The sequence below is a fragment of the Scyliorhinus torazame genome, chromosome 2 (genome assembly GCF_047496885.1).
Source record: "Scyliorhinus torazame isolate Kashiwa2021f chromosome 2, sScyTor2.1, whole genome shotgun sequence".
Classification (NCBI taxonomy): Eukaryota; Metazoa; Chordata; class Chondrichthyes; order Carcharhiniformes; family Scyliorhinidae; genus Scyliorhinus; species Scyliorhinus torazame.
In genome coordinates, this window is record NC_092708.1 from 404,501,487 (window position 1) to 404,528,894 (window position 27,408).

Below are 27,408 nucleotides of genomic sequence, written 5' to 3' on the forward strand. Positions count from 1 at the left end.
CCAATGGCCTGGGAGCTGGTTAATCAATACCCAATGGCCTCGGGGCTAGTTAATCAATACACAATGGCCTGGGAGCTGGTTAATCAATACCCAATGGTCTGGGGTCTGGTTAATCAATACCCAATGGCCTGGGAGCTGGTTAATCAATACCCAATGGTCTGGGGGCTGGTTAATCAATACCCAATGGCCTGGGAGCTGGTTAATCAATACCCAATGGTCTGGGGGCTGGTTAATCAATACCCAATGGTCTGGGGACTGGTTAATCAATACCCAATGGTCTGGGACTGGTTAATCAATACCCAATGGCCTGTGGGCTGGTTAATCAATACCCAATGGCCTGGGGGCTGGTTAATCAATACGCAATGGTCTGGGGTCTGGTTAATCTATACTCAATGGTCTGGGGCTGGTTAATCAATACCTAATGGCCTCGGGGCTAGTTAATCAATACCCAATGGTCCGGGAGCTGGTTAATCAATACCCAATGGCCTGGGGGCTAGTTAATTAATACCCAATGGCATGGGGGCTAGTTAATCAATACCCAATGATCTGGGGGCTGGTTAATCAATACCCAATGGCCTGGGGGCTGGTTAATCAATACCCAATGGCCTGGGAGCTGGTTAATCAATACCCAATGATCTGGGAGCTGGTTAATCAATACCTAATGGTCTGGGGACTGGTTAATCAATACCGAATGGTCTGGGGGCTGGTTAATCAATACCCAATGGCCTGGGGGCTGGATACTCAATACCCAATGGTCTGGGGGCTGGTTAATCAATACCCAATGGCCTGGGGGCTTGTTAATCAATACCCAATGGTCCGGGGGCTGGTTAATCAATACCCAATGGCCTGGGGGTTAGTTAATCAATACCCAATGGCCTGGGGCTGGTTAATCAATACCCAATGGCCTGGGGGCTGGTTAATCAATACTCAATGGTCTGGGGACTGGTTAATCAATACTCAATTGCCTGGGGCCTTGTTAATCAATACCCAATGGCCTGGGGGCTGGTTAATCAATACCCAATGGTCTGGGGGCTGGTTAATCAATACCCAATGGCCTGGGGCTGGTTAATGAATACCCAATGGCCTCGGGGCTGGTTAATCAATACCCAATGGTCTGGGGGCTGGTTAATCAATACCCAATGGTCTGGGGGCTGGTTAATCAATACCCAATGGCCTGGGAGCTGGTTAATCAATACCCAATGGTCTGGGGGCTGGTTAATCAATACCCAATGGCCTGGGGCTGGTTAATCAATACCCAATGGTCCGGGGGCTGGTTAATCAATTCCCAATGGTCTGGGGGCTGGTTAATCAATACCCAATGGTCTGCGGGCTGGTTAATCAATACCCAATGGTCTGGGGGCTGGTTAATCAATACCCAATGGTCTGGGGCTGGTTAATCAATACCCAATGGTCTGGGGCTGGTTAATCAATACCCAATGGCCTGGGGCTAGTTAATCAATACCCAATGGCCTGGAGCTGGTTAATCAATACCCAATGGCCTGGGGGCTGGTTAATCAATACCCAATGGCCTGGAGCTGCTTAATCAATACTCAATGGTCTGGGGCTGGTTAATCAATACCCAATGGCCTCGGGGCTGGTTAATCACTACCCAATGGTCTGGGAGCTGGTTAATCAATACCCAATGGCCTCGGGGATAGTTAATGAATTCACAATGGCCTGGGAGCTGGTTAATCAATACCCAATGGTCTGGGGACTGGTTAATCAATACCCAATGGCGTGGGAGCTGGTTAATCAATACCCAATGGCCTGTGGGCTGGTTAATCAATACCCAATGGCCTGGAGCTGCTTAATCAATACCCAATGGTCTGGAGACTGGTTAATCAATACCCAATGGCCTGGGAGCTGGTTAATCAATACCTAATGGCCTCGGGGCTAGTTAATCAATACCCAATGGCCTGGGAGCTGGTTGATCAATACCCAATGGCCTCGGGGCTAGTTAATCAATACACAATGGCCTGGGAGCTGGTTAATCAATACCCAATGGTCTGGGGGCAGGTTAATCAATACCCAATGGTCTGGGGCCTTGTTAATCAATACCCAATGGTCTGGGGGCTGGTTAATCAATACCCAATGGCCTGGGAGCTGGTTAATCAATACCCAATGGTCTGGGGGCTGGTTAATCAATACCCAATGGTCTGAGGTCTGGTTAATCAATACCCAATGGTCTGGGGGCTGGTTAATCAATACCCAATGGCCTGGGAGCTGGTTAATCAATACCCAATGGTCTGGGGACTGGTTAATCAATACCCAATGGCGTGGGAGCTGGTTAATCAATACCCAATGGCCTGGGGGCTAGTTAATCAATACCTAATGGCCTTGGGGCTAGTTAATCAATACCCAATGGCCTGGGAGCTAGTTGATCAATACCCAATGGCCTCGGGGCTAGTTAATCAATACCCAATGGCCTGGGAGCTGGTTAATCAATACCCAATGGTCCGGGGACTGGTTAATCAATACCCAATGGTCCGGGGGCTGGTTATTCAATACCCAATGGCGTGGGAGCTGGTTAATCAATACCCAATGGCCTAGGGGCTAGTTAATCAATACACAATGGCCTGGGAGCTGGTTAATCAATACCCAATGGTCTGGGGTCTGGTTAATCAATACCCAATGGTCTGGGGGCTGGTTAATCAATACACAATGGTCTGGGGTCTGGTTAATCAATACCCAATGGTCTGGGGGCTGGTTAATCAATACCCAATGGCCTGGGGTCTGGTTAATCAATACCCAATGGCCTGGGGACTGGTTAATCAATACCCAATGGCCTGGGAGCTGTTTAATCAATACCCAATGGTCTGGGGGCTGGTTAATCAATACCCAATGGTCTGGGGACTGGTTAATCAATACCCAATGGTCTGGGACTGGTTAATCAATACCCAATGGCCTGTGGGCTGGTTAATCAATACCCAATGGCCTGGGAGCTGGTTAATCAATACCCAATGGCCTGGGAGCTGGTTAATCAATACCCAATGGTCTGGGGGCTGGTTAATCAATACCCAATGGTCTGGGGGCTGGTTAATCAATACCCAATGGCCTGGGAGCTGGTTAATCAATACCCAATGGTCTGGGGGCTGGTTAATCAATACCCAATGGTCTGGGGACTGGTTAATCAATACCCAATGGTCTGGGACTGGTTAATCAATACCCAATGGCCTGGGGGCTAGTTAAGGAATACCCAATGGCCTGGAGCTGCTTAATCAATACTCAATGGTCTGGGGCTGGTTAATCAATACCTAATGGCCTCGGGGCTAGTTAATCAATACCCAATGATCTGGGGGCTAGTTAATCAATACCCAATGATCTGGGGGCTGGTTAATCAATACCCAATGATCTGGGGGCAGGTTAATCAATACCCAATGATCTGGGGGCTGGTTAATCAATACCCAATGGCCTGGGGGCTAGTTAATTAATACCCAATGGCCTGGGGGCTAGTTAATCAATACCTAATGGTCCGGGGGCTGGTTAATCAATACCCAATGATCTGGGAGCTGGTTAATCAATACCCAATGGCCTGGGAGCTGGTTAATCAATACCCAATGGTCTGGGGGCTGGTTAATCAATACCCAATGGTCTGGGGACTGGTTAATCAATACCCAATGGTCTGGGACTGGTTAATCAATACCCAATGGCCTGGGGGCTAGTTAAGGAATACCCAATGGCCTGGAGCTGCTTAATCAATACTCAATGGTCTGGGGCTGGTTAATCAATACCTAATGGCCTCGGGGCTAGTTAATCAATACCCAATGATCTGGGGGCTAGTTAATCAATACCCAATGATCTGGGGGCTGGTTAATCAATACCCAATGATCTGGGGGCTGGTTAATCAATACCCAATGGCCTGGGGGCTAGTTAATTAATACCCAATGGCCTGGGGGCTAGTTAATCAATACCCAATGATCTGGGGGCTGGTTAATCAATACCCAATGGCCTGGGGGCTGGTTAATCAATACCCAATGATCTGGGAGCTGGTTAATCAATACCTAATGGTCCGGGGGCTGGATACTCAATACCCAATGGTCTGGGGCTGGTTCATCAATACCCAATGGCCTCGGGCTGGTTAATCAATACCCAATGATCTGGGGGCTTGTTAATCAATACCCAATGGTCCGGGGGCTGGTTAATCAATACCCAATGGCCTGGGGGTTAGTTAATCAATACCCAATGATCTGGGGGCTGGTTAATCAATACCCAATGGCCTGGGGGCTGGTTAATTAATACCCAATGGCCTGGGGGCTAGTTAATCAATACCCAATGATCTGGGGGCTGGTTAATCAATACCCAATGGCCTGGGGCTGGTTAATCAATACCCAATGGTCCGGGGGCTGGTTAATCAATACCCAATGGTCTGGGGGCTGGTTAATCAATACCCAATGGTCTGGGGGCTGGTTAATCAATACCCAATGGTCTGGGGGCTGGTTAATCAATACCCAATGGTCTGAGGGCTGGTTAATCAATACCCAATGGTCTGGGGGCTGGTTAATCAATACCCAATGGTCTGGGGCTGGTTAATCAATACCCAATGGCCTGGGGCTAGTTAATCAATACCCAATGGCCTGGAGCTGGTTAATCAATACCCAATGGTCCGGGGGCTAGTTAATCAACACCCAATGGCCTGGGGCTGGTTAATCAATACCCAATGGTCCGGGGGCTGTTTAATCAATACCCAATGGCCTGGGGCTCGTTAATCAATACCCAATGGCCTGGAGCAGGTTAATCAATACCCAGTGGCCTGGGGGCTAGCTAATCAATACCCAATGGCCTGGGGCTGGTTAATCAATACCCAATGGCCTGGTGGCTGGTTAATACCGTCTCTCGGATCCCAAGCACAATAACTGAACACTTTGTACCGAGAGTCTGGGAAGACTGTCCACAATGCTGGAGTGGGACTGATGGTAAACGTGGTCCTCAGTGAAGATTCAGGAATGTTATATCTGTTGATTCACAGAATCCCACAATCCCAAACGTATCTCTGCTCCTAGACAGCTTTTCAGCATTGATTGATCATGGTCAGTGGTGAACTTAAAGAAAGGACCTGGCCAATTCTTTCTTCCATTTCCTCAGCTTGTCAGACTTTTGCATCCAACATTTCCAGGAAGAGTTTGTGCATGGGAACCTTTCCTTGGAGTTTGATGCTGTAGAAGTGTTGAATAGCCTTGCTGGCGGTCTCCCTCAGCAGGGGCAGGCTCAGTAGCAATTTGCCAGCCCTCCGAGGGTCCTCCTGGTGTTCACTGGCTTCGTAATCCTGGAGGGCCTCGTGTAGCACGTCCTGTAGTTGCTGAACACTGCCCACATCCTCGATCTGCATTGAATCTGCTCAAAACACACAGTGCTGGTCAGGGAGAAACTCGACTGATTCACACAACACTGCCCTCCCTCTCCCCCACGCCAAACCTCACCTTCCCCCCCCCCCCCCTCACACAGGCCTGTGCAGCTGGGGGTACCCAGCACTAGTTTCAACTCCCTTTCCAACAATTGTTTATAAATGGGGCAGGTCCTGCAGTGAGGACAGTATTGTGATGCATGTAGGACATTTTTGTATAGATTGTTTAGATATATCTGTTACAGTAACATTTTTAAAAATCCAGGTTTAACATACAGGCAGGTGGTGTGTGTGCAAAAGGGGCAATTAAGATGTTGTAAAATTAGATCATTATTTATTCCTACCATGTACTTGTTTACAAAGAGATCACTAATGGAACTTTGTGATGATTGCTGGAGATTCCCTGGGAAATAGGTCATTTGAGATGTTTAGACTGGGGTAAGCAGGTCATGGGATCTGAGTGGGATAAAGATGATGTAATTAATGGGAGGAGCCAGGTCTGCCTGTAGTTTAGCAGTCTGATATAGGTTTGGCAGTTTGCTCAGAGTTTATAAGTTATTTGCCAAATGCTGTAATTTTTGAAATGCTGAAGAGGATGCGGAGCAGGGCGAGGATGGACAGGGCTTAGGGCCTGGCCAGGCACGGGGGGGGCGACACAACGTGCGTGCCAGCACGGGATGCTCTGATCGCCTCCTAGTTCACCGACTGGGGGGGGGGCTACTGGCCACGGGCATGGACACCGCCTCCCCCACACCTCCCCCTTCCCTGCAATCCCCTCCGTGTTGCACTGCAGGGTGGGGGCCCTGGGTAACAGAATCCTTTCCTCAGTGTTACAAATTTAAAAATTGTTGGACTTCAGCAAGGCTTTTGATAAGGTTCCATACGGGAGACTGATAGCGAAGGTAAGAGCCCACGGGATCCAAGGAAATTTGGAAAATTGGCTGAGTGGCAGGAAGCAGAGGGTGATGGTCGAGGGATGTTTTTCTAACTGGAAGCCTGTGTCCAGTGGGGTCCTGCAGGGATCAGTGTTGGGGTCCCGCGGGGATCAGTGTTGGGGACCCGCGGGGATCAGTGTTGGGGTCCCGCGGGGATCAGTGTTGGGGTCCCGCGGGGATCAGTGTTGGGGTCCCGCGGGGATCAGTGTTGGGGTCCCGCGGGGATCAGTGTTGGGGTCCCGCGGGGATCAGTGTTGGGGTCCCGCGGGGATCAGTGTTGGGGACCCGCGGGGATCAGTGTTGGGGTCCCGCGGGGATCAGTGTTGGGGTCCCGCGGGGATCAGTGTTGGGGTCCCGCGGGGATCAGTGTTGGGGTCCCGCGGGGATCAGTGTTGGGGTACCGCGGGGATCAGTGTTGGGGTCCCGCGGGGATCAGTGTTGGGGTCCCGCGGGGATCAGTGTTGGGGTCCCGCGGGGATCAGTGTTGGGGTCCCGCGGGGATCAGTGTTGGGGTCCCGCGGGGATCAGTGTTGGGGTCCCGCGGGGATCAGTGTTGGGGTCCCGCGGGGATCAGTGTTGGGGTCCCGCGGGGATCAGTGTTGGGGTCCCGCGGGGATCAGTGTTGGGGTCCCGCGGGGATCAGTGTTGGGGTCCCGCGGGGATCAGTGTTGGGGTCCCGCGGGGATCAGTGTTGGGGTCCCGCGGGGATCAGTGTTGGGGTCCCGCGGGGATCAGTGTTGGGGTCCCGCGGGGATCAGTGCTGGGGTCCCGCGGGGATCAGTGCTGGGTTCCCGCGGGGATCAGTGCTGGGTTCCCGCGGGGATCAGTGCTGGGGCCCCGCGGGGATCAGTGTTGGGTTCCCGCGGGGATCAGTGTTGGGGCCCCGCGGGGATCAGTGTTGGGGCCCCGCGGGGATCAGTGCTGGGGTCCCGAGGGGATCAGTGCTGGGTTCCCGCGGGGATCAGTGCTGGGGCCCCGCGGGGATCACTGTTGGGGTCCCGCGGGGATCAGTGTTGGGGTCCCGCGGGGATCAGTGTTGGGGTCCCGCGGGGATCAGTGTTGGGGTCCCGCAGAGATCACTGTTGGGGTCCCGCGGTGATCAGTGTTGGGGTCCCGCGGGGATCAGTGTTGGGGTCCCGCGGGGATCAGTGTTGGGGTCCCGCGGGGATCAGTGTTGGGGTCCCGCGGGGTTCAGTGTTGGGGTCCCGCGGGGATCAGTGTTGGGGCCCCGCGGGGATCAGTGTTGGGGTCCCGCGGGGATCAGTGTTGGGGTCCCGCGGGTATCAGTGTTGGGGTCCCGCGGGGATCAGTGTTGGGGTCCCGCACGGATCAGTGTTGGGTTCCCGCGGGGATCAGTGTTGGGGCCCCGCACGGATCAGTGTTGGGGTCCCGCGGGTATCAGTGTTGGGGTCCCGCGGGGATCAGTGTTGGGGTCCCGCGGGGATCAGTGTTGGGGTCCCGCGGGGATCAGTGTTGGGGTCGCGCGGGGATCAGTGTTGGGGTCGCGCGGGGATCAGTGTTGGGGTCGCGCGGGGATCAGTGTTGGGGTCGCGCGGGGATCAGTGTCGGGGTCGCGCGGGGATCAGTGTCGGGGTCGCGCGGGGATCAGTGTCGGGGTCGCGCGGGGATCAGTGTCGGGGTCGCGCGGGGATCAGTGTCGGGGTCGCGCGGGGATCAGTGTCGGGGTCGCGCGGGGATCAGTGTCGGGGTCGCGCGGGGATCAGTGTCGGGGTCGCGCGGGGATCAGTGTCGGGGTCGCGCGGGGATCAGTGTCGGGGTCGCGCGGGGATCAGTGTCGGGGTCGCGCGGGGATCAGTGTCGGGGTCGCGCGGGGATCAGTGTCGGGGTCCCGCGGGGATCAGTGTCGGGGTCCCGCGGGGATCAGTGTCGGGGTCCCGCGGGGATCAGTGTCGGGGTCCCGCGGGGATCAGTGTCGGGGTCCCGCGGGGATCAGTGTCGGGGTCCCGCGGGGATCAGTGTCGGGGTCCCGCGGGGATCAGTGTTGGAGACAGGGATCAGTGTTGGAGACAGGGATCAGTCTTGGGGTCCCGCGGGGATCAGTGTTGGTGTCCCGCGCGGATCAGTGTCGGGGTCGCGCGGGGATCAGTGTCGGGGTCCCGCGGGGTTCAGTGTCGGGGTCCCGCGGGGATCAAAGTCGGGGTCCCGCGGGGATCAGTGTTGGGGTCCCGCGGGGATCAGCGTTGGGGTCCCGCGGGGATCAGCGTTGGGGTCGCGCGGGGATCAGCGTTGGGGTCGCGCGGGGATCAGCGTTGGGGTCGCGCGGGGATCAGCGTTGGGGTCGCGCGGGGATCAGCGTTGGGGTCGCGCGGGGATCAGCGTTGGGGTCGCGCGGGGATCAGCGTTGGGGTCGCGCGGGGATCAGCGTTGGGGTCGCGCGGGGATCAGCGTTGGGGTCGCGCGGGGATCAGCGTTGGGGTCGCGCGGGGATCAGCGTTGGGGTCGCGCGGGGATCAGCGTTGGGGTCGCGCGGGGATCAGCGTTGGGGTCGCGCGGGGATCAGCGTTGGGGTCGCGCGGGGATCAGCGTTGGGGTCGCGCGGGGATCAGCGTTGGGGTCGCGCGGGGATCAGCGTTGGGGTCGCGCGGGGATCAGCGTTGGGGTCGCGCGGGGATCAGCGTTGGGGTCGCGCGGGGATCAGCGTTGGGGTCGCGCGGGGATCAGCGTTGGGGTCGCGCGGGGATCAGCGTTGGGGTCGCGCGGGGATCAGCGTTGGGGTCGCGCGGGGATCAGCGTTGGGGTCGCGCGGGGATCAGCGTTGGGGTCGCGCGGGGATCAGCGTTGGGGTCGCGCGGGGATCAGCGTTGGGGTCGCGCGGGGATCAGTGTTGGGGTCGCGCGGGGATCAGTGTTGGGGTCCCGCGGGGATCAGTGTTGGGGTCCCGCGGGGATCAGTGTTGGGGTCCCGCGGGGATCAGTGTTGGGGTCCCGCGGGGATCAGTGTTGGGGTCCCGCGGGGATCAGTGTTGGGGTCCCGCGGGGATCAGTGTTGGGGTCCCGCGGGGATCAGTGTTGGGGTCCCGCGGGGATCAGTGTTGGGGTCCCGCGGGGATCAGTGTTGGGGTCCCGCGGGGATCAGTGTTGGGGTCCCGCGGGGATCAGTGTTGGGGTCCCGCGGGGATCAGTGTTGGGGACAGGGATCAGTGTTGGAGACAGGGATCAGACTTGGGGACCCGCGGGGTTCAGCGTTGGGGTCCCGCGGGGATCAGTGTTGGGGTCCCGCGGGGATCAAAGTTGGGGTCCCGCGGGGATCAGTGTTGGGGTCCCGCACGGATCAGTGTTGGGGTCCCGCACGGATCAGTGTTGGGGTCCCGCACGGATCAGTGTTGGGGTCCCGCGGGGATCAGTGTTGGGGTCCCGCGGGGATCAGTGTTGGGGTCCCGCGGGGATCAGTGTTGGGGTCCCGCGGGGATCAGTGTTGGGGTCCCGCGGGGATCAGTGTTGGGGTCCCGCGGGGATCAGTGTTGGGGTCCCGCGGGGATCAGTGTTGGGGTCCCGCGGGGATCAGTGTTGGGGTCCCGCGGGGATCAGTGTCGGGGTCCCGCGGGGATCAGTGTCGGGGTCCCGCGGGGATCAGTGTCGGGGTCCCGCGGGGATCAGTGTCGGGGTCCCGCGGGGATCAGTGTCGGGGTCCCGCGGGGATCAGTGTCGGGGTCCCGCGGGGATCAGTGTCGGGGCGGCGCGGGGATCAGTGTCGGGGCCGCGCGGGGATCAGTGTCGGGGTCGCGCGGGGATCAGTGTCGGGGTCGCGCGGGGATCAGTGTCGGGGTCGCGCGGGGATCAGTGTCGGGGTCGCGCGGGGATCAGTGTTGGGGTCGCGCGGGGATCAGTTTTGGGGCCCCGCGGGGATCAGTGTTGGGGTGTCCCGCGGGGATCAGTGTTGGGGTCCCGCGGGGTTCAGGGTTGGGGTCCCGCGGGGTTCAGTGTTGGGGTCCCGCGGGGATCAGTGTTGGGGCCCCGCGGGGTTCAGTGTTGGGGTCCCGCGGGGGTCAGTGTTGGGGTCCCGCGGGGGTCAGTGATGGGGTCCCGCGGGAATCAGTGTTGGGGTCCCGCGGGGAACAGTGTTGGGGTCCCGCGGGGATCAGTGTTGGGGTCCCGCGGGGATCAGTGTTGGGGTCCCGCGGGGGTCAGTGTTGGGGTCCCGCGGGGGTCAGTGTTGGGGTCCCGCGGGCATCAGTGTTGGGGTCCCGCGGGGATCAGTGTTGGGGTCCCGCGGGGATCAGTGTTGGGGTCCCGCGGGGATCAGTGTTGGGGTCCCGCCGGGATCAGTGTTGGGGTCCCGCCGGGATCAGTGTTGGGGTCCCGCCGGGATCAGTGTTGGGGTCCCGCGGGGATCAGTGTTGGGGTCCCGCGGGGATCAGTGTTGGGGTCCCGCGGGGATCAGTGTTGGGGTCCCGCGGGGATCAGTGTTGGGGTCCCGCTGGGATCAGTGTTGGGGTCCCGCAGGGATCAGTGTTGGGGACGGGGATCAGTGTTGGGGTCCCGCGGGGATCAGTGTTGGGGCCCCGCGGGGATCAGTGTTGGGGCCCCGCGGGGATCAGTGTTGGAGCCCCGCGGGGATCAGTGTTGGGGTCCCGCGGGGATCAGTGTTGGGGTCCCGCGGGGATCAGTGTTGGGGTCCCGCAGGGATCAGTGTTGGGGACGGGGATCAGTGTTGGGGTCCCGCGGGGATCAGTGTTGTGGCCCCGCGGGGATCAGTGTTGAGGTCCCGCGGGGATCAGTGTTGGGGTCCCGCGGGGATCAGTGTTGGGGTCCCGCGGGGATCAGTGTTGGGGTCCCGCGGGGATCAGTGTTGGGGTCCCGCGGGGATCAGTGTTGGGGTCCCGCGGGGATCAGTGTTGGGGTCCCGCGGGGATCAGTGTTGGGGTCCCGCGGGGATCAGTGTTGGGGTCCCGCGGGGATCAGTGTTGGGGTCCCGTGGGGATCAGAGTTGGGGTCCCGCGGGGGTCAGTGTTGGGGTCCCGCGGGGGTCAGTGTTGGGGTCCCGCGGGGATCAGTGTTGGGGTCCCGCGGGGATCAGTGTTGGGGTCCCGCGGGGATCAGTGTTGGGGTCCCGCGGGGATCAGTGTTGGGGTCCCGCGGGGATCAGTGTTGGGGTCCCGCGGGGATCAGTGTTGGGGTCCCGCGGGGATCAGTGTTGGGGTCCCGCGGGGATCAGTGTTGGGGTCCCGCGGGGATCAGTGTTGGGGTCCCGCGTGGATCAGTGTTGGGGTCCCGCGGGGATCAGTGTTGGGGTCCCGCGGGGATCAGTGTTGGGGTCCCGCGGGGATCAGTGTTGGGGTCCCGCGGGGATCAGTGTTGGGGTCCCGCGGGGATCAGTGTTGGGGTCCCGCGCGGATCAGTGTTGGGGTCCCGCGGGGATCAGTGTTGGGGTCCCGCGGGGATCAGTGTTGGGGTCCCGCGGGGATCAGTGATGGGGTCCCGCGGGGATCAGTGTTGTGGTCACGGGGGGATCAGTGTTGGGGACAGGGATCAGTGTTGGAGACAGCGATCAGTCTTGGGGACCCGCGGGGTTCAGTGTTGGGGTCCCGCGGGGATCAGTGTTGGGGTCCCGCGGGGATCAGTGTTGGGGTCCCGCGGGGATCAGTGTTGGGGTCCCGCGGGGATCAGTGTTGGGGTCCCGCGGGGATCAGTGTTGGGGTCCCGCGGGGATCAGTGTTGGGGTCCCGCGGGGATCAGTGTTGGGGTCCCGCGGGGATCAGTGTTGGGGTCCCGCGGGGATCAGTGTTGGGGTCCCGCGGGGATCAGTGTTGGGGTCCCGCGGGGATCAGTGTTGGGGTCCCGCGGGGATCAGTGTTGGGGTCCCGCGGGGATCAGTGTTGGGGTCCCGCGGGGATCAGTGTTGGGGTCCCGCGGGGATCAGTGTTGGGGTCCCGCGGGGATCAGTGTTGGGGTCCCGCGGGGATCAGTGTTGGGGTCCCGCGGGGATCAGTGTTGGGGTCCCGCGGGGATCAGTTTTGGGGTCGCACGGGGATCAGTGTTGGGGTCGCGCGGGGATCAGTGTTGGGGCCCCGCGGGGATCAGTGTTGCGGGTCCGCAGGGATCAGTGTTGGGGTCCCGCGGGGATCAGTGTTTGGGCCCCGCGGGGTTCAGTTTTGGGGTCGCGCGGGGATCAGTGTTGGGGTCGCGCGGGGATCAGTGTTGGGGCCCCGCGGGGATCAGTGTTGGGGTCGCACGGGTATCAGTGTTGGGGTCGCGCGGGTATCAGTGTTGGGGTCGCGCGGGGATCAGTGTTGGGGTCGCGCGGGGATCAGTGTTGGGGTCGCGCGGGGATCAGTGTTGGGGTCCCGCGGGGATCAGTGTTGGGGTCCCGCGGGGATCAGTGTTGGGGCCCCGCGGGGATCAGTTTTGGGGCCCCGCGGGGATCAGTGTTGGGGTCCCGCGGGGATCAGTGTTGGGGTCCCGCGGGGATCAGTGTTGGGGGCCCGCGGGGTTCAGGGTTGGGGTCCCGCAGGGATCAGTGTTGGGGACGGGGATCAGTGTTGGGGTCCCGCGGGGATCAGTGTTGGGGCCCCGCGGGGATCAGTGTTGGGGTCCCGCGGGGATCAGTGTTGGGGTCCCGCGGGGATCAGTGTTGGGGTCGCACGGGGATCAGTGTTGGGGTCGCGCGGGGATCAGTGTTGGGGCCCCGCGGGGATCAGTGTTGCGGGTCCGCAGGGATCAGTGTTGGGGTCCCGCGGGGATCAGTGTTTGGGCCCCGCGGGGTTCAGTGTTGGGGTCGCGCGGGGATCAGTGTTGGGGTCGCGCGGGGATCAGTGTTGGGGCCCCGCGGGGATCAGTGTTGGGGTCGCGCGGGTATCAGTGTTGGGGTCGCGCGGGGATCAGTGTTGGGGTCGCGCGGGGATCAGTGTTGGGGTCGCGCGGGGATCAGTGTTGGGGCCCCGCGGGGATCAGTGTTGGGGTCCCGCGGGGATCAGTGTTGGGGTCCCGCGGGGATCAGTGTTGGGGTCCCGCGGGGATCAGTGTTGGGGTCCCGCGGGGATCAGTGTTGGGGTCCCGCGGGGATCAGTGTTGGGGTCCCGCGGGGATCAGTGTTGGGGTCCCGCGGGGATCAGTGTTGGGGTCCCGCGGGGATCAGTGTTGGGGTCCCGCGGGGATCAGTGTTGGGGTCCCGCGGGGATCAGTGTTGGGGTCCCGCGGGGATCAGTGTTGGGGTCCCGCGGGGATCAGTGTTGGGGTCCCGCGGGGATCAGTGTTGGGGTCCCGCGGGGATCAGTGTTGGGGTCCCGCGGGGATCAGTGTTGGGGTCCCGCGGGGATCAGTGTTGGGGTCCCGCGGGGATCAGTGTTGGGGTCCCGCGGGGATCAGTGTTGGGGTCCCGCGGGGATCAGTGTTGGGGTCCCGCAGGGATCAGTGTTGGGGACGGGGATCAGTGTTGGGGTCCCGCGGGGATCAGTGTTGGGGCCCCGCGGGGATCAGTGTTGGAGCCCCGCGGGGATCAGTGTTGGAGCCCCGCGGGGATCAGTGTTGGGGGTCCCGCGGGGATCAGTGTTGGGGCCCCGCGGGGATCAGTGTTGGGGTCCCGCGGGGATCAGTGTTGGGGACGGGGATCAGTGTTGGGGTCCCGCAGGGGTCAGTGTTGGGGTCCCGCAGGGGTCAGTGTTGGGGTCCCGCGGGGATCAGTGTTGGGGTCCCGCGGGGATCAGTGTTGGGGTCCCGCGGGGATCAGTGTTGGGGTCCCGCGGGGATCAGTGTTGGGGTCCCGCGGGGATCAGTGTTGGGGTCCCGCGGGGATCAGTGTTGGGGTCCCGCGGGATCAGTGTTGGGGTCCCGCGGGGATCAGTGTTGGTGTCCCGCGGGGATCAGTGTTGGGGCCCCGCGGGGGTCAGTGTTGGGGTCCCGCGGGGGTCAGTGTTGGGGTCCCGCGGGGGTCAGTGTTGGGGGTCCCGCGGGGATCAGTGTTGGGGTCCCGCGGGGATCAGTGTTGGGGTCCCGCGGGGATCAGTGTTGGGGTCCCGCGGGGGGTCAGTGTTGGGGTCCCGCGGGGGTCAGTGTTGGGGTCCCGCGGGGGTCAGTGTTTGGGGTCCCGCGGGGATCAGTGTTGGGGTCCCGCGGGGATCAGTGTTGGGGTCCCGCGGGGATCAGTGTTGGGGTCCCGCGGGGATCAGTGTTGGGGTCCCGCGGGGATCAGTGTTGGGGTCCCGCGGGGATCAGTGTTGGGGGTCCCGCCGGGATCAGTGTTGGGGTCCCGCCGGGATCAGTGTTGGGGTCCCGCGGGGATCAGTGTTGGGGTCCCGCGGGGATCAGTGTTGGGGTCCCGCGGGGATCAGTGTTGGGGTCCCGCCGGGATCAGTGTTGGGGTCCCGCCGGGATCAGTGTTGGGGTCCCGCGGGGATCAGTGTTGGGGTCCCGCGGGGATCAGTGTTGGGGTCCCGCGGGGATCAGTGTTGGGGTCCCGCGGGGATCAGTGTTGGGGTCCCGCGGGGATCAGTGTTGGGGTCCCGCGGGGATCAGTGTTGGGGTCCCGCGGGGATCAGTGTTGGGGTCCCGCGGGGATCAGTGTTGGGGTCCCGCGGGGATCAGTGTTGGGGTCCCGCGGGGATCAGTGTTGGGGTCCCGCGGGGATCAGTGTTGGGGTCCCGCGGGGATCAGTGTTGGGGTCCCGCGGGGATCAGTGTTGGGGTCCCGCGGGGATCAGTGTTGGGGTCCCGCGGGGATCAGTGTTGGGGTCCCGCGGGGATCAGTGTTGGGGTCCCGCGGGGATCAGTGTTGGGGGTCCCGCGGGGATCAGTGTTGGGGTCCCGCGGGGATCAGTGTTGGGGTCCCGCGGGGATCAGTGTTGGGGGTCCCGCGGGGATCAGTGTTGGGGTCCCGCGGGGGATCAGTGTTGGGGTCCCGCGGGGATCAGTGTTGGGGTCCCGCGGGGATCAGTGTTGGGGTCCCGCGGGGATCAGTGTTGGGGTCCCGCGGGGATCAGTGTTGGGGTCCCGCGGGGATCAGTGTTGGGGTCCCGCGGGGATCAGTGTTGGGGTCCCGCGGGGATCAGTGTTGGGGTCCCGCGGGGATCAGTGTTGGGGTCCCGCGGGGATCAGTGTTGGGGTCCCCGCGGGGATCAGTGTTGGGGTCCCGCGGGGATCAGTGTTGGGGACAGGGATCAGTGTTGGAGACAGCGATCAGTCTTGGGGACCCGCGGGGTTCAGTGTTGGGGTCCCGCGGGGATCAGTGTTGGTGTCCCGCGGGGATCAGTGTTGGGGTCCCGCGGGGATCAGTGTTGGGGTCCCGCGGGGATCAGTGTTGGGGTCCCGCGGGGGATCAGTGTTGGGGACAGGGATCAGTGTTGGAGACAGCGATCAGTCTTGGGGGACCCGCGGGGTTCAGTGTTGGGGTCCCGCGGGGATCGGTGTTGGTGTCCCGCGGGGATCGGTGTTGGGGGTCCCGCGGGGATCGGTGTTGGGGTCCCGCGGGGATCGGTGTTGGGGTCCCGCGGGGATCGGTGTTGGGGTCCCGCGGGGATCGGTGTTGGGGTCCCGCGGGGATCGGTGTTGGGGTCCCGCGGGGATCGGTGTTGGGGTCCCGCGGGGATCGGTGTTGGGGTCCCGCGGGGATCGGTGTTGTGGTCCCGCGGGGATCGGTGTTGGGGTCCCGCGGGGATCGGTGTTGGGGTCCCGCGGGGATCGGTGTTGGGGTCCCGCGGGGATCAGTGTTGGGGTCGCGCGGGGATCAGTGTTGGGGCTCCGCGGGGATCAGTGTTGGGGTCCCGCGGGGATCAGTGTTGGGGTCCCGCGGGGATCAGTGTTGGGGTCCCGCGGGGATCAGTGTTGGGGTCCCGCGGGGATCAGTGTTGGGGTCCCGCGGGGATCAGTGTTGGGGTCCCGCGGGGATCAGTGTTGGGGTCCCGCGGGGATCAGTGTTGGGGTCCCGCGGGGATCAGTGTTGGGGTCCCGCGGGGATCAGTGTTGGGGTCCCGCGGGGATCAGTGTTGGGGTCCCGCGGGGATCAGTGTTGGGGTCCCGCGGGGATCAGTGTTGGGGTCCCCGCGGGGATCAGTGTTGGGGTCCCGCGGGGATCAGTGTTGGGGTCCCGCGGGGATCAGTGTTGGGGTCCCGCGGGGATCAGTGTTGGGGTCCCGCGGGGATCAGTGTTGGGGTCCCGCGGGGATCAGTGTTGGGGTCCCGCGGGGATCAGTGTTGGGGTCCCGCGGGGATCAGTGTTGGGGTCCCGCGGGGATCAGTGTTGGGGGTCCCGCGGGGATCAGTGTTGGGGTCCCGCGGGGATCAGTGTTGGGGTCCCGCGGGGGATCAGTGTTGGGGTCCCGCGGGGATCAGTGTTGGGGTCCCGCGGGGATCAGTGTTGGGGACAGGGATCAGTGTTGGAGACAGCGATCAGTCTTGGGGACCCGCGGGGTTCAGTGTTGGGGTCCCGCGGGGATCAGTGTTGGTGTCCCGCGGGGATCAGTGTTGGGGTCCCGCGGGGATCAGTGTTGGGTCCCGCGGGGATCAGTGTTGGGGTCCCGCGGGGATCAGTGTTGGGGACAGGGATCAGTGTTGGAGACAGCGATCAGTCTTGGGGACCCGCGGGGTTCAGTGTTGGGGTCCCGCGGGGATCGGTGTTGGTGTCCCGCGGGGATCGGTGTTGGGGTCCCGCGGGGATCGGTGTTGGGGTCCCGCGGGGATCGGTGTTGGGGTCCCGCGGGGATCGGTGTTGGGGTCCCGCGGGGATCGGTGTTGGGGTCCCGCGGGGATCGGTGTTGGGGTCCCGCGGGGATCGGTGTTGGGGTCCCGCGGGGATCGGTGTTGGGGTCCCGCGGGGATCGGTGTTGGGGTCCCGCGGGGATCGGTGTTGGGGTCCCGCGGGGATCGGTGTTGGGGTCCCGCGGGGATCGGTGTTGGGGTCCCGCGGGGATCAGTGTTGGGGTCGCGCGGGGATCAGTGTTGGGGCTCCGCGGGGGTCAGTGTTGGGGTCCCGCGGGGGTCAGTGTTGGGGGCCCCGCGGGGGTCAGTGTTGGGGTCCCGCGGGGATCAGTGTTGGGGTCCCGCGGGGATCAGTGTTGGGGTCCCGCGGGGATCAGTGTTGGGGTCCCGCGGGGATCAGTGTTGGGGGTCCCGCGGGGATCAGTGTTGGGGTCCCGCGGGGATCAGTGTTGGGGTCCCGCGAGGATCAGTGTTGGGGTCCCGCGAGGATCAGTGTTGGGGTCCCGCGGGGATCAGTGTTGGGGTCCCGCGGGGATCAGTGTTGGGGTCCCGCGGGGATCAGTGTTGGGGTCCCGCGGGGATCAGTGTTGGGGTCCCGCGGGGATCAGTGTTGGGGTCCCTCGGGGATCAGTGTTGGGGTCCCGCGGGGATCAGTGTTGGGGTCCCGCGGGGATCAGTGTTGGGGTCCCGCGGGGATCAGTGTTGGGGTCCCGCGGGGATCAGTGTTGGGGTCCCGCGGGGATCAGTGTTGGGGTCCCGCGGGGATCAGTGTTGGGGTCCCGCGGGGATCAGTGTTGGGGTCCCGCGGGGATCAGTGTTGTGGTCCCGCGGGGAATCAGTGTTGGGGTCCCGCGGGGATCAGTGTTGGGGTCCCGCGGGGATCAGTGTTGGGGTCCCGCGAGGATCAGTGTTGGGGTCCCGCGGGGATCAGTGTTGGGGTCGCGCGGGGATCAGTGTTGGGGTCGCGCGGGGATCAGTGTTGGGGTCGCGCGGGGATCAGTGTTGGGGTCGCGCGGGGATCAGTGTTGGGGTCGCGCGGGGATCAGTGTTGGGGTCCCGCGGGGATCAGTGTTGGGGTCCCGCGGGGATCAGTGTTGGGGTCCCGCGGGGATCAGTGTTGGGGTCCCGCGGGGATCAGTGTGGGGCCCCCGCTGGGATCAGTGTTAGGGGTCCGCGGGGATCAGTGATGGGGTCCTGATGGGATCAGTGTTGGGGTCCCGCGGGGTTCAGCGTTGGGGTCCCGCGGGGTTCAGCGTTGGGGTCCCGCGGGGTTCAGCGTTGGGGTCCCGCGGGGTTCAGCGTTGGGGTCCCCGCGGGGTCCAGCGTTGGGGTCCCGCGGGGATCAGCGTTGGGGTCCCGCGGGGATCAGTGTTAGGGGTCCGCGGGGATCAGTGTTGGGGTCCTGATGGGATCAGTGTTGGGGTCCCGCGGGGTTCAGCGTTGGGGTCCCGCGGGGTTCAGCGTTGGGGTCCCGCGGGGTTCAGCGTTGGGGTCCCGCGGGGTTCAGCGTTGGGGTCCCGCGGGGATCAGCGTTGGGGTCCCGCGGGGATCATCGTTGGGGTCCCGCGGGGATCAGCGTTGGGGTCCCGCGGGGATCAGCGTTGGGGTCCCCGCGGGGATCAGCGTTGGGGTCCCGCGGGGATCAGCGTTGGGGGTCCCGCGGGGATCAGCGTTGGGGTCCCGCGGGGATCAGCGTTGGGGTCCCGCGGGGCTCAGCGTTGGGGTCCCGCGGGGCTCAGCGTTGGGGTCCCGCGGGGCTCAGCGTTGGGGTCCCGCGGGGCTCAGCGTTGGGGTCCCGCGGGGCTCAGCGTTGGGGTCCCGCGGGGCTCAGCGTTGGGGTCCCGCGGGGCTCAGCGTTGGGGTCCCGCTGTGGATCAGCGTTGGGGTCTCGCGGGGATCAGCGTTGGGGTCCCGCGGGGATCAGCGTTGGGGTCCCGCGGGGATCAGCGTTGGGGTCCCGCGGGGATCAGCGTTGGGGTCCCGCGGGGATCAGCGTTGGGGTCCCGCGGGGATCAGCGTTGGGGTCCCGCGGGGATCAGCGTTGGGGTCCCGCGGGGATCAGTGTTGGGGGTCCCGCGGGGATCAGTGTTGGGGTCCCGCGGGGATCAGTGTTGGGGTCCCGCGGGGATCAGTGTTGGGGTCCCGCGGGGGCTCAGTGTTGGGGTCCCGCGGGGCTCAGTGTTGGGGTCCCGCGGGGCTCAGTGTTGGGGTCCCGCGGGGCTCAGTGTTGGGGTCCCGCGGGGCTCAGTGTTGGGGTCCCGCGGGGCTCAGTGTTGGGGTCCCCGCGGGGCTCAGTGTTGGGGTCCCGCGGGGGCTCAGTGTTGGGGTCCCGCGGGGGCTCAGTGTTGGGGTCCCGCGGGGCTCAGTGTTGGGGTCCCCGCGGGGCTCAGTGTTGGGGTCCCGCGGGGATCAGTGTTGGGGTCCCGCGGGGATCAGTGTTGGGGTCCCGCGGGGATCAGTGTTGGGGTCCCCGCGGGGATCAGTGTTGGGGTCCCGCGGGGATCAGTGTTGGGGTCCCGCGGGGATCAGTGTTGGGGTCCCGCGGGGATCAGTGTTGGGGTCCCGCGGGGATCAGTGTTGGGGTCCCGCGGGGATCAGTGTTGGGGTCCCGCGGGGATCAGTGTTGGGGTCCCGCGGGGATCAGTGTTGGGGTCCCGCGGGGATCAGTGTTGGGGTCCCGCGGGGATCAGTGTTGGGGTCCCGCGGGGATCTGTGTTGGGGTCCCGCGGGGATCTGTGTTGGGGTCCCGCGGGGATCAGTGTTGGGGTCCCGCGGGGATCAGTGTTGGGGTCCCGCGGGGATCAGTGTTGGGGTCCCGCGGGGATCAGTGTTGGGGTCCCGCGGGGATCAGTGTTGGGGTCCCCGCGGGGATCAGTGTTGGGGTCCCGCGGGCATCAGTGTTGGGGTCCCGCGGGGATCAGTGTTGGGGTCCCGCGGGGATCAGTGTTGGGGTCCCGCGGGGATCAGTGTTGGGGTCCCGCGGGGATCAGTGTTGGGGTCCCCGCGGGGATCAGTGTTGGGGTCCCGCGGGGATCAGTGTTGGGGTCCCGCGGGGATCAGTGTTGGGGTCCCGCGGGGATCAGTGTTGGGGTCCCGCGGGGATCAGTGTTGGGGTCCCGCGGGGATCAGTGTTGGGGTCCCGCGGGGATCAGTGTTGGGGTCCCGCGGGGATCAGTGTTGGGGTCCCGCGGGGATCAGTGTTGGGGTCCCGCGGGGATCAGTGTTGGGGTCCCGCGGGCATCAGTGTTGGGGTCCCGCGGGGATCAGTGTTGGGGTCCCGCGGGGATCAGTGTTGGGGTCCCCGCGGGGATCAGTGTTGGGGTCCCGCGGGGAATCAGTGTTGGGGTCCCGCGGGGATCAGTGTTGGGGTCCCGCGGGGATCAGTGTTGGGGTCCCGCGGGGATCAGTGTTGGGGTCCCGCGGGGATCAGTGTTGGGGTCCCGCGGGGATCAGTGTTGGGGTCCGCGGGGATCTGTGTTGGGGTCCCGCGGGGATCAGTGTTGGGGTCCCGCGGGGATCAGTGTTGGGGTCCCGCGGGGATCAGTGTTGGGGTCCCGCGGGGATCAGTGTTGGGGGTCCCGCGGGCATCAGTGTTGGGGTCCCGCGGGCATCAGTGTTGGGGTCCCGCGGGCCATCAGTGTTGGGGTCCCGCGGGCATCAGTGTTGGGGTCCCGCGGGGATCAGTGTTGGGGTCCCGCGGGGATCAGTGTTGGGGTCCCGCGGGGATCAGTGTTGGGGTCCCGCGGGGCTCAGTGTTGGGGTCCCGCGGGGCTCAGTGTTGGGGTCCCGCGGGGCTCAGTGTTGGGGTCCCGCGGGGCTCAGTGTTGGGGTCCCGCGGGGCTCAGTGTTGGGGTCCCGCGGGGATCAGTGTTGGGGTCCACGCGGGGATCAGTGTTGGGGTCCCGCGGGGATCAGTGTTGGGGTCCCGCGGGGATCAGTGTTGGGGTCCCGCGGGGATCAGTGTTGGGGTCCCGCGGGGATCAGTGTTGGGGTCCCGCGGGGATCAGTGTTGGGGTCCCGCGGGGATCAGTGTTGGGGTCCCGCGGGGATCAGTGTTGGGGTCCCGCGGGGATCAGTGTTGGGGTCCCCGCGGGGAATCAGTGTTGGGGTCCCGCGGGGATCAGTGTTGGGGTCCCGCGGGGATCTGTGTTGGGGTCCCGCGGGGATCAGTGTTGGGGTCCCGCGGGGATCAGTGTTGGGGTCCCGCGGGGATCAGTGTTGGGGTCCCGCGGGGATCAGTGTTGGGGTCCCGCGGGGATCAGTGTTGGGGTCCCGCGGGCATCAGTGTTGGTGTCCCGCGGGGATCAGTGTTGGGGTCCCGCGGGGATCAGTGTTGGGGTCCCGCGGGGATCAGTGTTGGGGGTCCCGCGGGGATCAGTGTTGGGGTCCCGCGGGGATCAGTGTTGGGGACAGGGATCAGTGTTGGAGACAGCGATCAGTCTTGGGGACCCGCGGGGTTCAGTGTTGGGGTCCCGCGGGGATCGGTGTTGGTGTCCCGCGGGGATCGGTGTTGGGGTCCCGCGGGGATCGGTGTTGGGGTCCCGCGGGGATCGGTGTTGGGGTCCCGCGGGGATCGGTGTTGGGGTCCCGCGGGGATCGGTGTTGGGGGTCCCGCGGGGATCGGTGTTGGGGTCCCGCGGGGATCGGTGTTGGGGTCCCGCGGGGATCGGTGTTGGGGTCCCGCGGGGATCGGTGTTGTGGTCCCGCGGGGATCGGTGTTGGGGTCCCGCGGGGATCGGTGTTGGGGTCCCGCGGGGATCGGTGTTGGGGTCCCGCGGGGATCAGTGTTGGGGTCGCGCGGGGATCAGTGTTGGGGCTCCGCGGGGATCAGTGTTGGGGTCCCGCGGGGATTCAGTGTTGGGGGTCCCGCGGGGATCAGTGTTGGGGTCCCGCGGGGATCAGTGTTGGGTCCCCGCGGGGATCAGTGTTGGGGTCCCGCGGGGGATCAGTGTTGGGGTCCCGCGGGGATCAGTGTTGGGGTCCCGCGGGATCAGTGTTGGGGTCCCGCGGGATCAGTGTTGGGGTCCCGCGGGGGATCAGTGTTGGGGGTCCCGCGGGGATCAGTGTTGGGGTCCCGCGGGGATCAGTGTTGGGGTCCCGCGGGGATCAGTGTTGGGTCCCGCGGGGATCAGTGTTGGGGTCCCGCGGGGATCAGTGTTGGGGTCCCGCGGGGATCAGTGTTGGGGTCCCGCGGGGATCAGTGTTGGGGTCCCGCGGGGATCAGTGTTGGGGTCCCGCGGGGATCAGTGTTGGGGTCCCGCGGGGATCAGTGTTGGGGTCCCGCGGGGGATCAGTGTTGGGGTCCCGCGGGGATCAGTGTTGGGGTCCCGCGGGGGATCAGTGTTGGGGTCCCCGCGGGGATCAGTGTTGGGGTCCCGCGGGGATCAGTGTTGGGGTCCCGCGGGGATCAGTGTTGGGGTCCCGCGGGGATCAGTGTTGGGGACAGGGATCAGTGTTGGAGACAGCGATCAGTCTTGGGGACCCGCGGGGTTCAGTGTTGGGGTCCCGCGGGGATCAGTGTTGGTGTCCCGCGGGGATCAGTGTTGGGTCCCGCGGGGATCAGTGTTGGGGTCCCGCGGGGATCAGTGTTGGGGTCCCGCGGGGATCAGTGTTGGGGACAGGGATCAGTGTTGGAGACAGCGATCAGTCTTGGGGACCCGCGGGGTTCGGTGTTGGGGTCCCGCGGGGATCGGTGTTGGTGTCCCGCGGGGATCGGTGTTGGGGTCCCGCGGGGATCGGTGTTGGGGTCCCGCGGGGATCGGTGTTGGGGTCCCGCGGGGATCGGTGTTGGGGTCCCGCGGGGATCGGTGTTGGGGTCCCGCGGGGATCGGTGTTGGGGTCCCGCGGGGATCGGTGTTGGGGTCCCGCGGGGATCGGTGTTGGGGTCCCGCGGGGATCGGTGTTGGGGTCCCGCCGGGGATCGGTGTTGGGGTCCCGCGGGGATCGGTGTTGGGGTCCCGCGGGGATCGGTGTTGGGGTCCCGCGGGGATCGGTGTTGGGGTCGCGCGGGGATCAGTGTTGGGGCTCCGCGGGGGTCAGTGTTGGGGTCCCGCGGGGGTCAGTGTTGGGGCCCCGCGGGGGTCAGTGTTGGGGGTCCCGCGGGGATCAGTGTTGGGGTCCCGCGGGGATCAGTGTTGGGGTCCCCGCGGGGATCAGTGTTGGGGTCCCGCGGGGATCAGTGTTGGGGTCCCGCGGGGATCAGTGTTGGGGTCCCGCGGGGATCAGTGTTGGGGTCCCGCGAGGATCAGTGTTGGGGTCCCGCGAGGATTCAGTGTTGGGGTCCCGCGGGGATCAGTGTTGGGGTCCCGCGGGGATCAGTGTTGGGGTCCCGCGGGGGATCAGTGTTGGGGTCCCGCGGGGATCAGTGTTGGGGTCCCGCGGGGATCAGTGTTGGGGTCCCTCGGGGATCAGTGTTGGGGTCCCGCGGGGATCAGTGTTGGGGTCCCGCGGGGATCAGTGTTGGGGTCCCGCGGGGATCAGTGTTGGGGTCCCGCGGGGATCAGTGGTTGGGGTCCCGCGGGGATCAGTGTTGGGGTCCCGCGGGGATCAGTGTTGGGGTCCCGCGGGGATCAGTGTTGGGGTCCCGCGGGGATCAGTGTTGGGGTCCCGCGGGGATCAGTGTTGGGGTCCCGCGGGGATCAGTGTTGGGGTCCCGCGGGGATCAGTGTTGGGGTCCCGCGGGGATCAGTGTTGGGGTCGCGCGGGGATCAGTGTTGGGGTCGCGCGGGGATCAGTGTTGGGGTCGCGCGGGGATCAGTGTTGGGGTCGCGCGGGGATCAGTGTTGGGGTCGCGCGGGGATCAGTGTTGGGGTCCCGCGGGGATCAGTGTTGGGGTCCCGCGGGGATCAGTGTTGGGGTCCCGCGGGGATCAGTGTTGGGGTCCCGCGGGGATCAGTGTTGGGGCCCCGCTGGGATCAGTGTTAGGGGTCCGCGGGGATCAGTGATGGGGTCCTGATGGGATCAGTGTTGGGGTCCCGCGGGGTTCAGTGTTGGGGTCCCGCGGGGTTCAGCGTTGGGGTCCCGCGGGGTTCAGCGTTGGGGTCCCGCGGGGTTCAGCGTTGGGGTCCGCGGGGTTCAGCGTTGGGGTCCCGCGGGATCATCGTTGGGGTCCCGCGGGGATCAGCGTTGGGGTCCCGCGGGGATCAGCGTTGGGGTCCCGCGGGGATCAGCGTTGGGGTCCCGCGGGGATCAGCGTTGGGGTCCCGCGGGGATCAGCGTTGGGGTCCCGCGGGGATCAGCGTTGGGGTCCCGCGGGGCATCAGCGTTGGGGTCCCGCGGGGCTCAGCGTTGGGGGTCCCGCGGGGCTCAGCGTTGGGGTCCCCGCGGGGCTCAGCGTTGGGGTCCCGCGGGGCTCAGCGTTGGGGTCCCGCGGGGCTCAGCGTTGGGGTCCCGCGGGGCTCAGCGTTGGGGTCCCGCGGGGATCAGCGTTGGGGTCTCGCGGGGCTCAGCGTTGGGGTCCCGCGAGGATCAGCGTTGGGGTCCCGCGGGGATCAGCGTTGGGGTCCCGCGGGGATCAGCGTTGGGGTCCCGCGGGGATCAGCGTTGGGGTCCCGCGGGGATCAGCGTTGGGGTCCCGCGGGGATCAGCGTTGGGGTCCCGCGGGGATCAGCGTTGGGGTCCCGCGGGGATCAGCGTTGGGGTCCCGCGGGGATCAGTGTTGGGGTCCCGCGGGGCTCAGTGTTGGGGTCCCGCGGGGATCAGTGTTGGGGTCCCGCGGGGATCAGTGTTGGGGGTCCCGCGGGGATCAGTGTTGGGGTCCCGCGGGGATCAGTTGTTGGGGTCCCCGCGGGGATCAGTGTTGGGGTCCCGCGGGGATCAGTGTTGGGGTCCCGCGGGGATCTGTGTTGGGGTCCCGCGGGGATCAGTGTTGGGGTCCCGCGGGGATCAGTGTTGGGGTCCCGCGGGGATCAGTGTTGGGGTCCCGCGGGGATCAGTGTTGGGGTCCGCGGGATCAGTGTTGGGGTCCCGCGGGCATCAGTGTTGGGGTCCCGCGGGCATCAGTGTTGGGGTCCCGCGGGCATCAGTGTTGGGGTCCCGCGGGGATCAGTGTTGGGGGTCCCGCGGGGATCAGTGTTGGGGTCCCGCGGGGATCAGTGTTGGGGGTCCCGCGGGGCTCAGTGTTGGGGTCCCGCGGGGCTCAGTGTTGGGGTCCCGCGGGGCTCAGTGTTGGGGTCCCGCGGGGCTCAGTGTTGGGGTCCCGCGGGGATCAGTGTTGGGGTCCCGCGGGGATCAGTGTTGGGGTCCCGCGGGGATCAGTGTTGGGGTCCCGCGGGGATCAGTGTTGGGGTCCCGCGGGGATCAGTGTTGGGGTCCCGCGGGGATCAGTGTTGGGGTCCCGCGGGATCAGTGTTGGGGTCCCGCGGGGATCAGTGTTGGGGTCCCGCGGGATCAGTGTTGGGGTCCCGCGGGGATCAGTGTTGGGGTCCCGCGGGGATCAGTGTTGGGGTCCCGCGGGGATCAGTGTTGGGGTCCCGCGGGGATCTGTGTTGGGGTCCCGCGGGGATCAGTGTTGGGGTCCCGCGGGGATCAGTGTTGGGGTCCCGCGGGGATCAGTGTTGGGGTCCCGCGGGGATCAGTGTTGGGGTCCCGCGGGGATCAGTGTTGGGGTCCCGCGGGGATCTGTGTTGGGGTCCCGCGGGGATCAGTGTTGGGGTCCCGCGGGGATCAGTGTTGGGGTCCCGCGGGGATCAGTGTTGGGGTCCCGCGGGGATCAGTGTTGGGGTCCCGCGGGGATCAGTGTTGGGGTCCCGCGGGGATCAGTGTTGGGGTCCCGCGGGGATCAGTGTTGGGGTCCCGCGGGGATCAGTGTTGGGGTCCCGCGGGGATCAGTGTTGGGGTCCCGCGGGGATCAGTGTTGGGGTCCCGCGGGGATCAGTGTTGGGGTCCCGCGGGGATCAGTGTTGGGGTCCCCGCGGGGATCAGTGTTGGGGTCCCGCGGGGATCAGTGTTGGGGGTCCCGCGGGGATCAGTGTTGGGGTCCCGCGGGGATCAGTGTTGGGGTCCCGCGGGGATCAGTGTTGGGTCCGCGGGGATCAGTGTTGGGGTCCCGCGGGGATCAGTGTTGGGGTCCCGCGGGATCAGTGTTGGGGTCCCGCGGGGATCAGTGTTGGGGTCCCGCGGGGATCAGTGTTGGGGTCCCGCGGGGATCAGTGTTGGGGTCCCGCGGGGATCAGTGTTGGGGTCCCGCGGGGGATCAGTGTTTGGGGTCCCGCGGGGATCAGTGTTGGGGTCCCGCGGGGATCAGTGTTGGGGTCCCGCGGGGATCAGTGTTGGGGTCCCGCGGGGATCAGTGTTGGGGTCCCGCGGGATCAGTGTTGGGGTCCCGCGGGGATCAGTGTTGGGGTCCCGCGGGGATCAGTGTTGGGGTCCCGCGGGGATCAGTGTTGGGGTCCCGCGGGGATCAGTGTTGGGGTCCCGCGGGGATCAGTGTTGGGGTCCCCGCGGGGATCTGTGTTGGGGTCCCGCGGGGATCAGTGTTGGGGTCCCGCGGGGATCAGTGTTGGGGTCCCGCGGGGATCAGTGTTGGGGTCCCGCGGGCGATCAGTGTTGGGGTCCCGCGGGCATCAGTGTTGGGGTCCCGCGGGCATCAGTGTTGGGGTCCCGCGGGCATCAGTGTTGGGGTCCCGCGGGCATCAGTGTTGGGGTCCCGCGGGGATCAGTGTTGGGGTCCCGCGGGGATCAGTGTTGGGGTCCCGCGGGGCTCAGTGTTGGGGTCCCGCGGGGGCTCAGTGTTGGGGTCCCGCGGGGCTCAGTGTTGGGGTCCCGCGGGGCTCAGTGTTGGGGTCCCGCGGGCTCAGTGTTGGGGTCCCGCGGGGCTCAGTGTTGGGGTCCCGCGGGGATCAGTGTTGGGGTCCCGCGGGGATCAGTGTTGGGGTCCAGCGGGGATCAGTGTTGGGGTCCCGCGGGGATCAGTGTTGGGGTCCGCGGGGATCAGGTGTTGGGGTCCCGCGGGCGGGGATCAGTGTTGGGGTCCCGCGGGGATCAGTGTTGGGGTCCCGCGGGGATCAGTGTTGGGGTCCCGCGGGGATCAGTGTTGGGGTCCCGCGGGGATCAGTGTTGGGGTCCCGCGGGGATCAGTGTTGGGGTCCCGCGGGGATCAGTGTTGGGGTCCCGCGGGGATCAGTGTTGGGGTCCCGCGGGGATCAGTGTTGGGGTCCCGCGGGGATCAGTGTTGGGGTCCCGCGGGGATCAGTGTTGGGGTCCCGCGGGGATCAGTGTTGGGGTCCCGCGGGGATCAGTGTTGGGGTCCCGCGGGGATCAGTGTTGGGGTCCCGCGGGGATCAGTGTTGGGGTCCCGCGGGGATCAGTGTTGGGGTCCCGCGGGCATCAGTGTTGGGGTCCCGCGGGATCAGTGTTGGGGTCCCGCGGGGATCAGTGTTGGGGTCCCGCGGGGATCAGTGTTGGGGTCCCGCGGGGATCAGTGTTGGGGTCCCGCGGGGATCAGTGTTGGGGTCCCGCGGGGATCAGTGTTGGGGTCCCGCGGG

At 65.3% G+C, this 27,408-nt stretch overlaps 1 protein-coding gene across 1 annotated transcript in view; it reads right to left on the reverse strand.

Annotated features, from left to right (window-relative positions):
• Positions 1-5,086: 5,086 nt before the first annotated feature.
• Positions 5,087-27,408, reverse strand: part of esrrb (estrogen-related receptor beta) — a 79,008-nt gene continuing 56,686 nt past the window's right edge. The window contains 1 exon segment of the mRNA XM_072494628.1: positions 5,087-5,331. Coding sequence (XP_072350729.1) covers positions 5,087-5,331 — 245 coding nt within the window.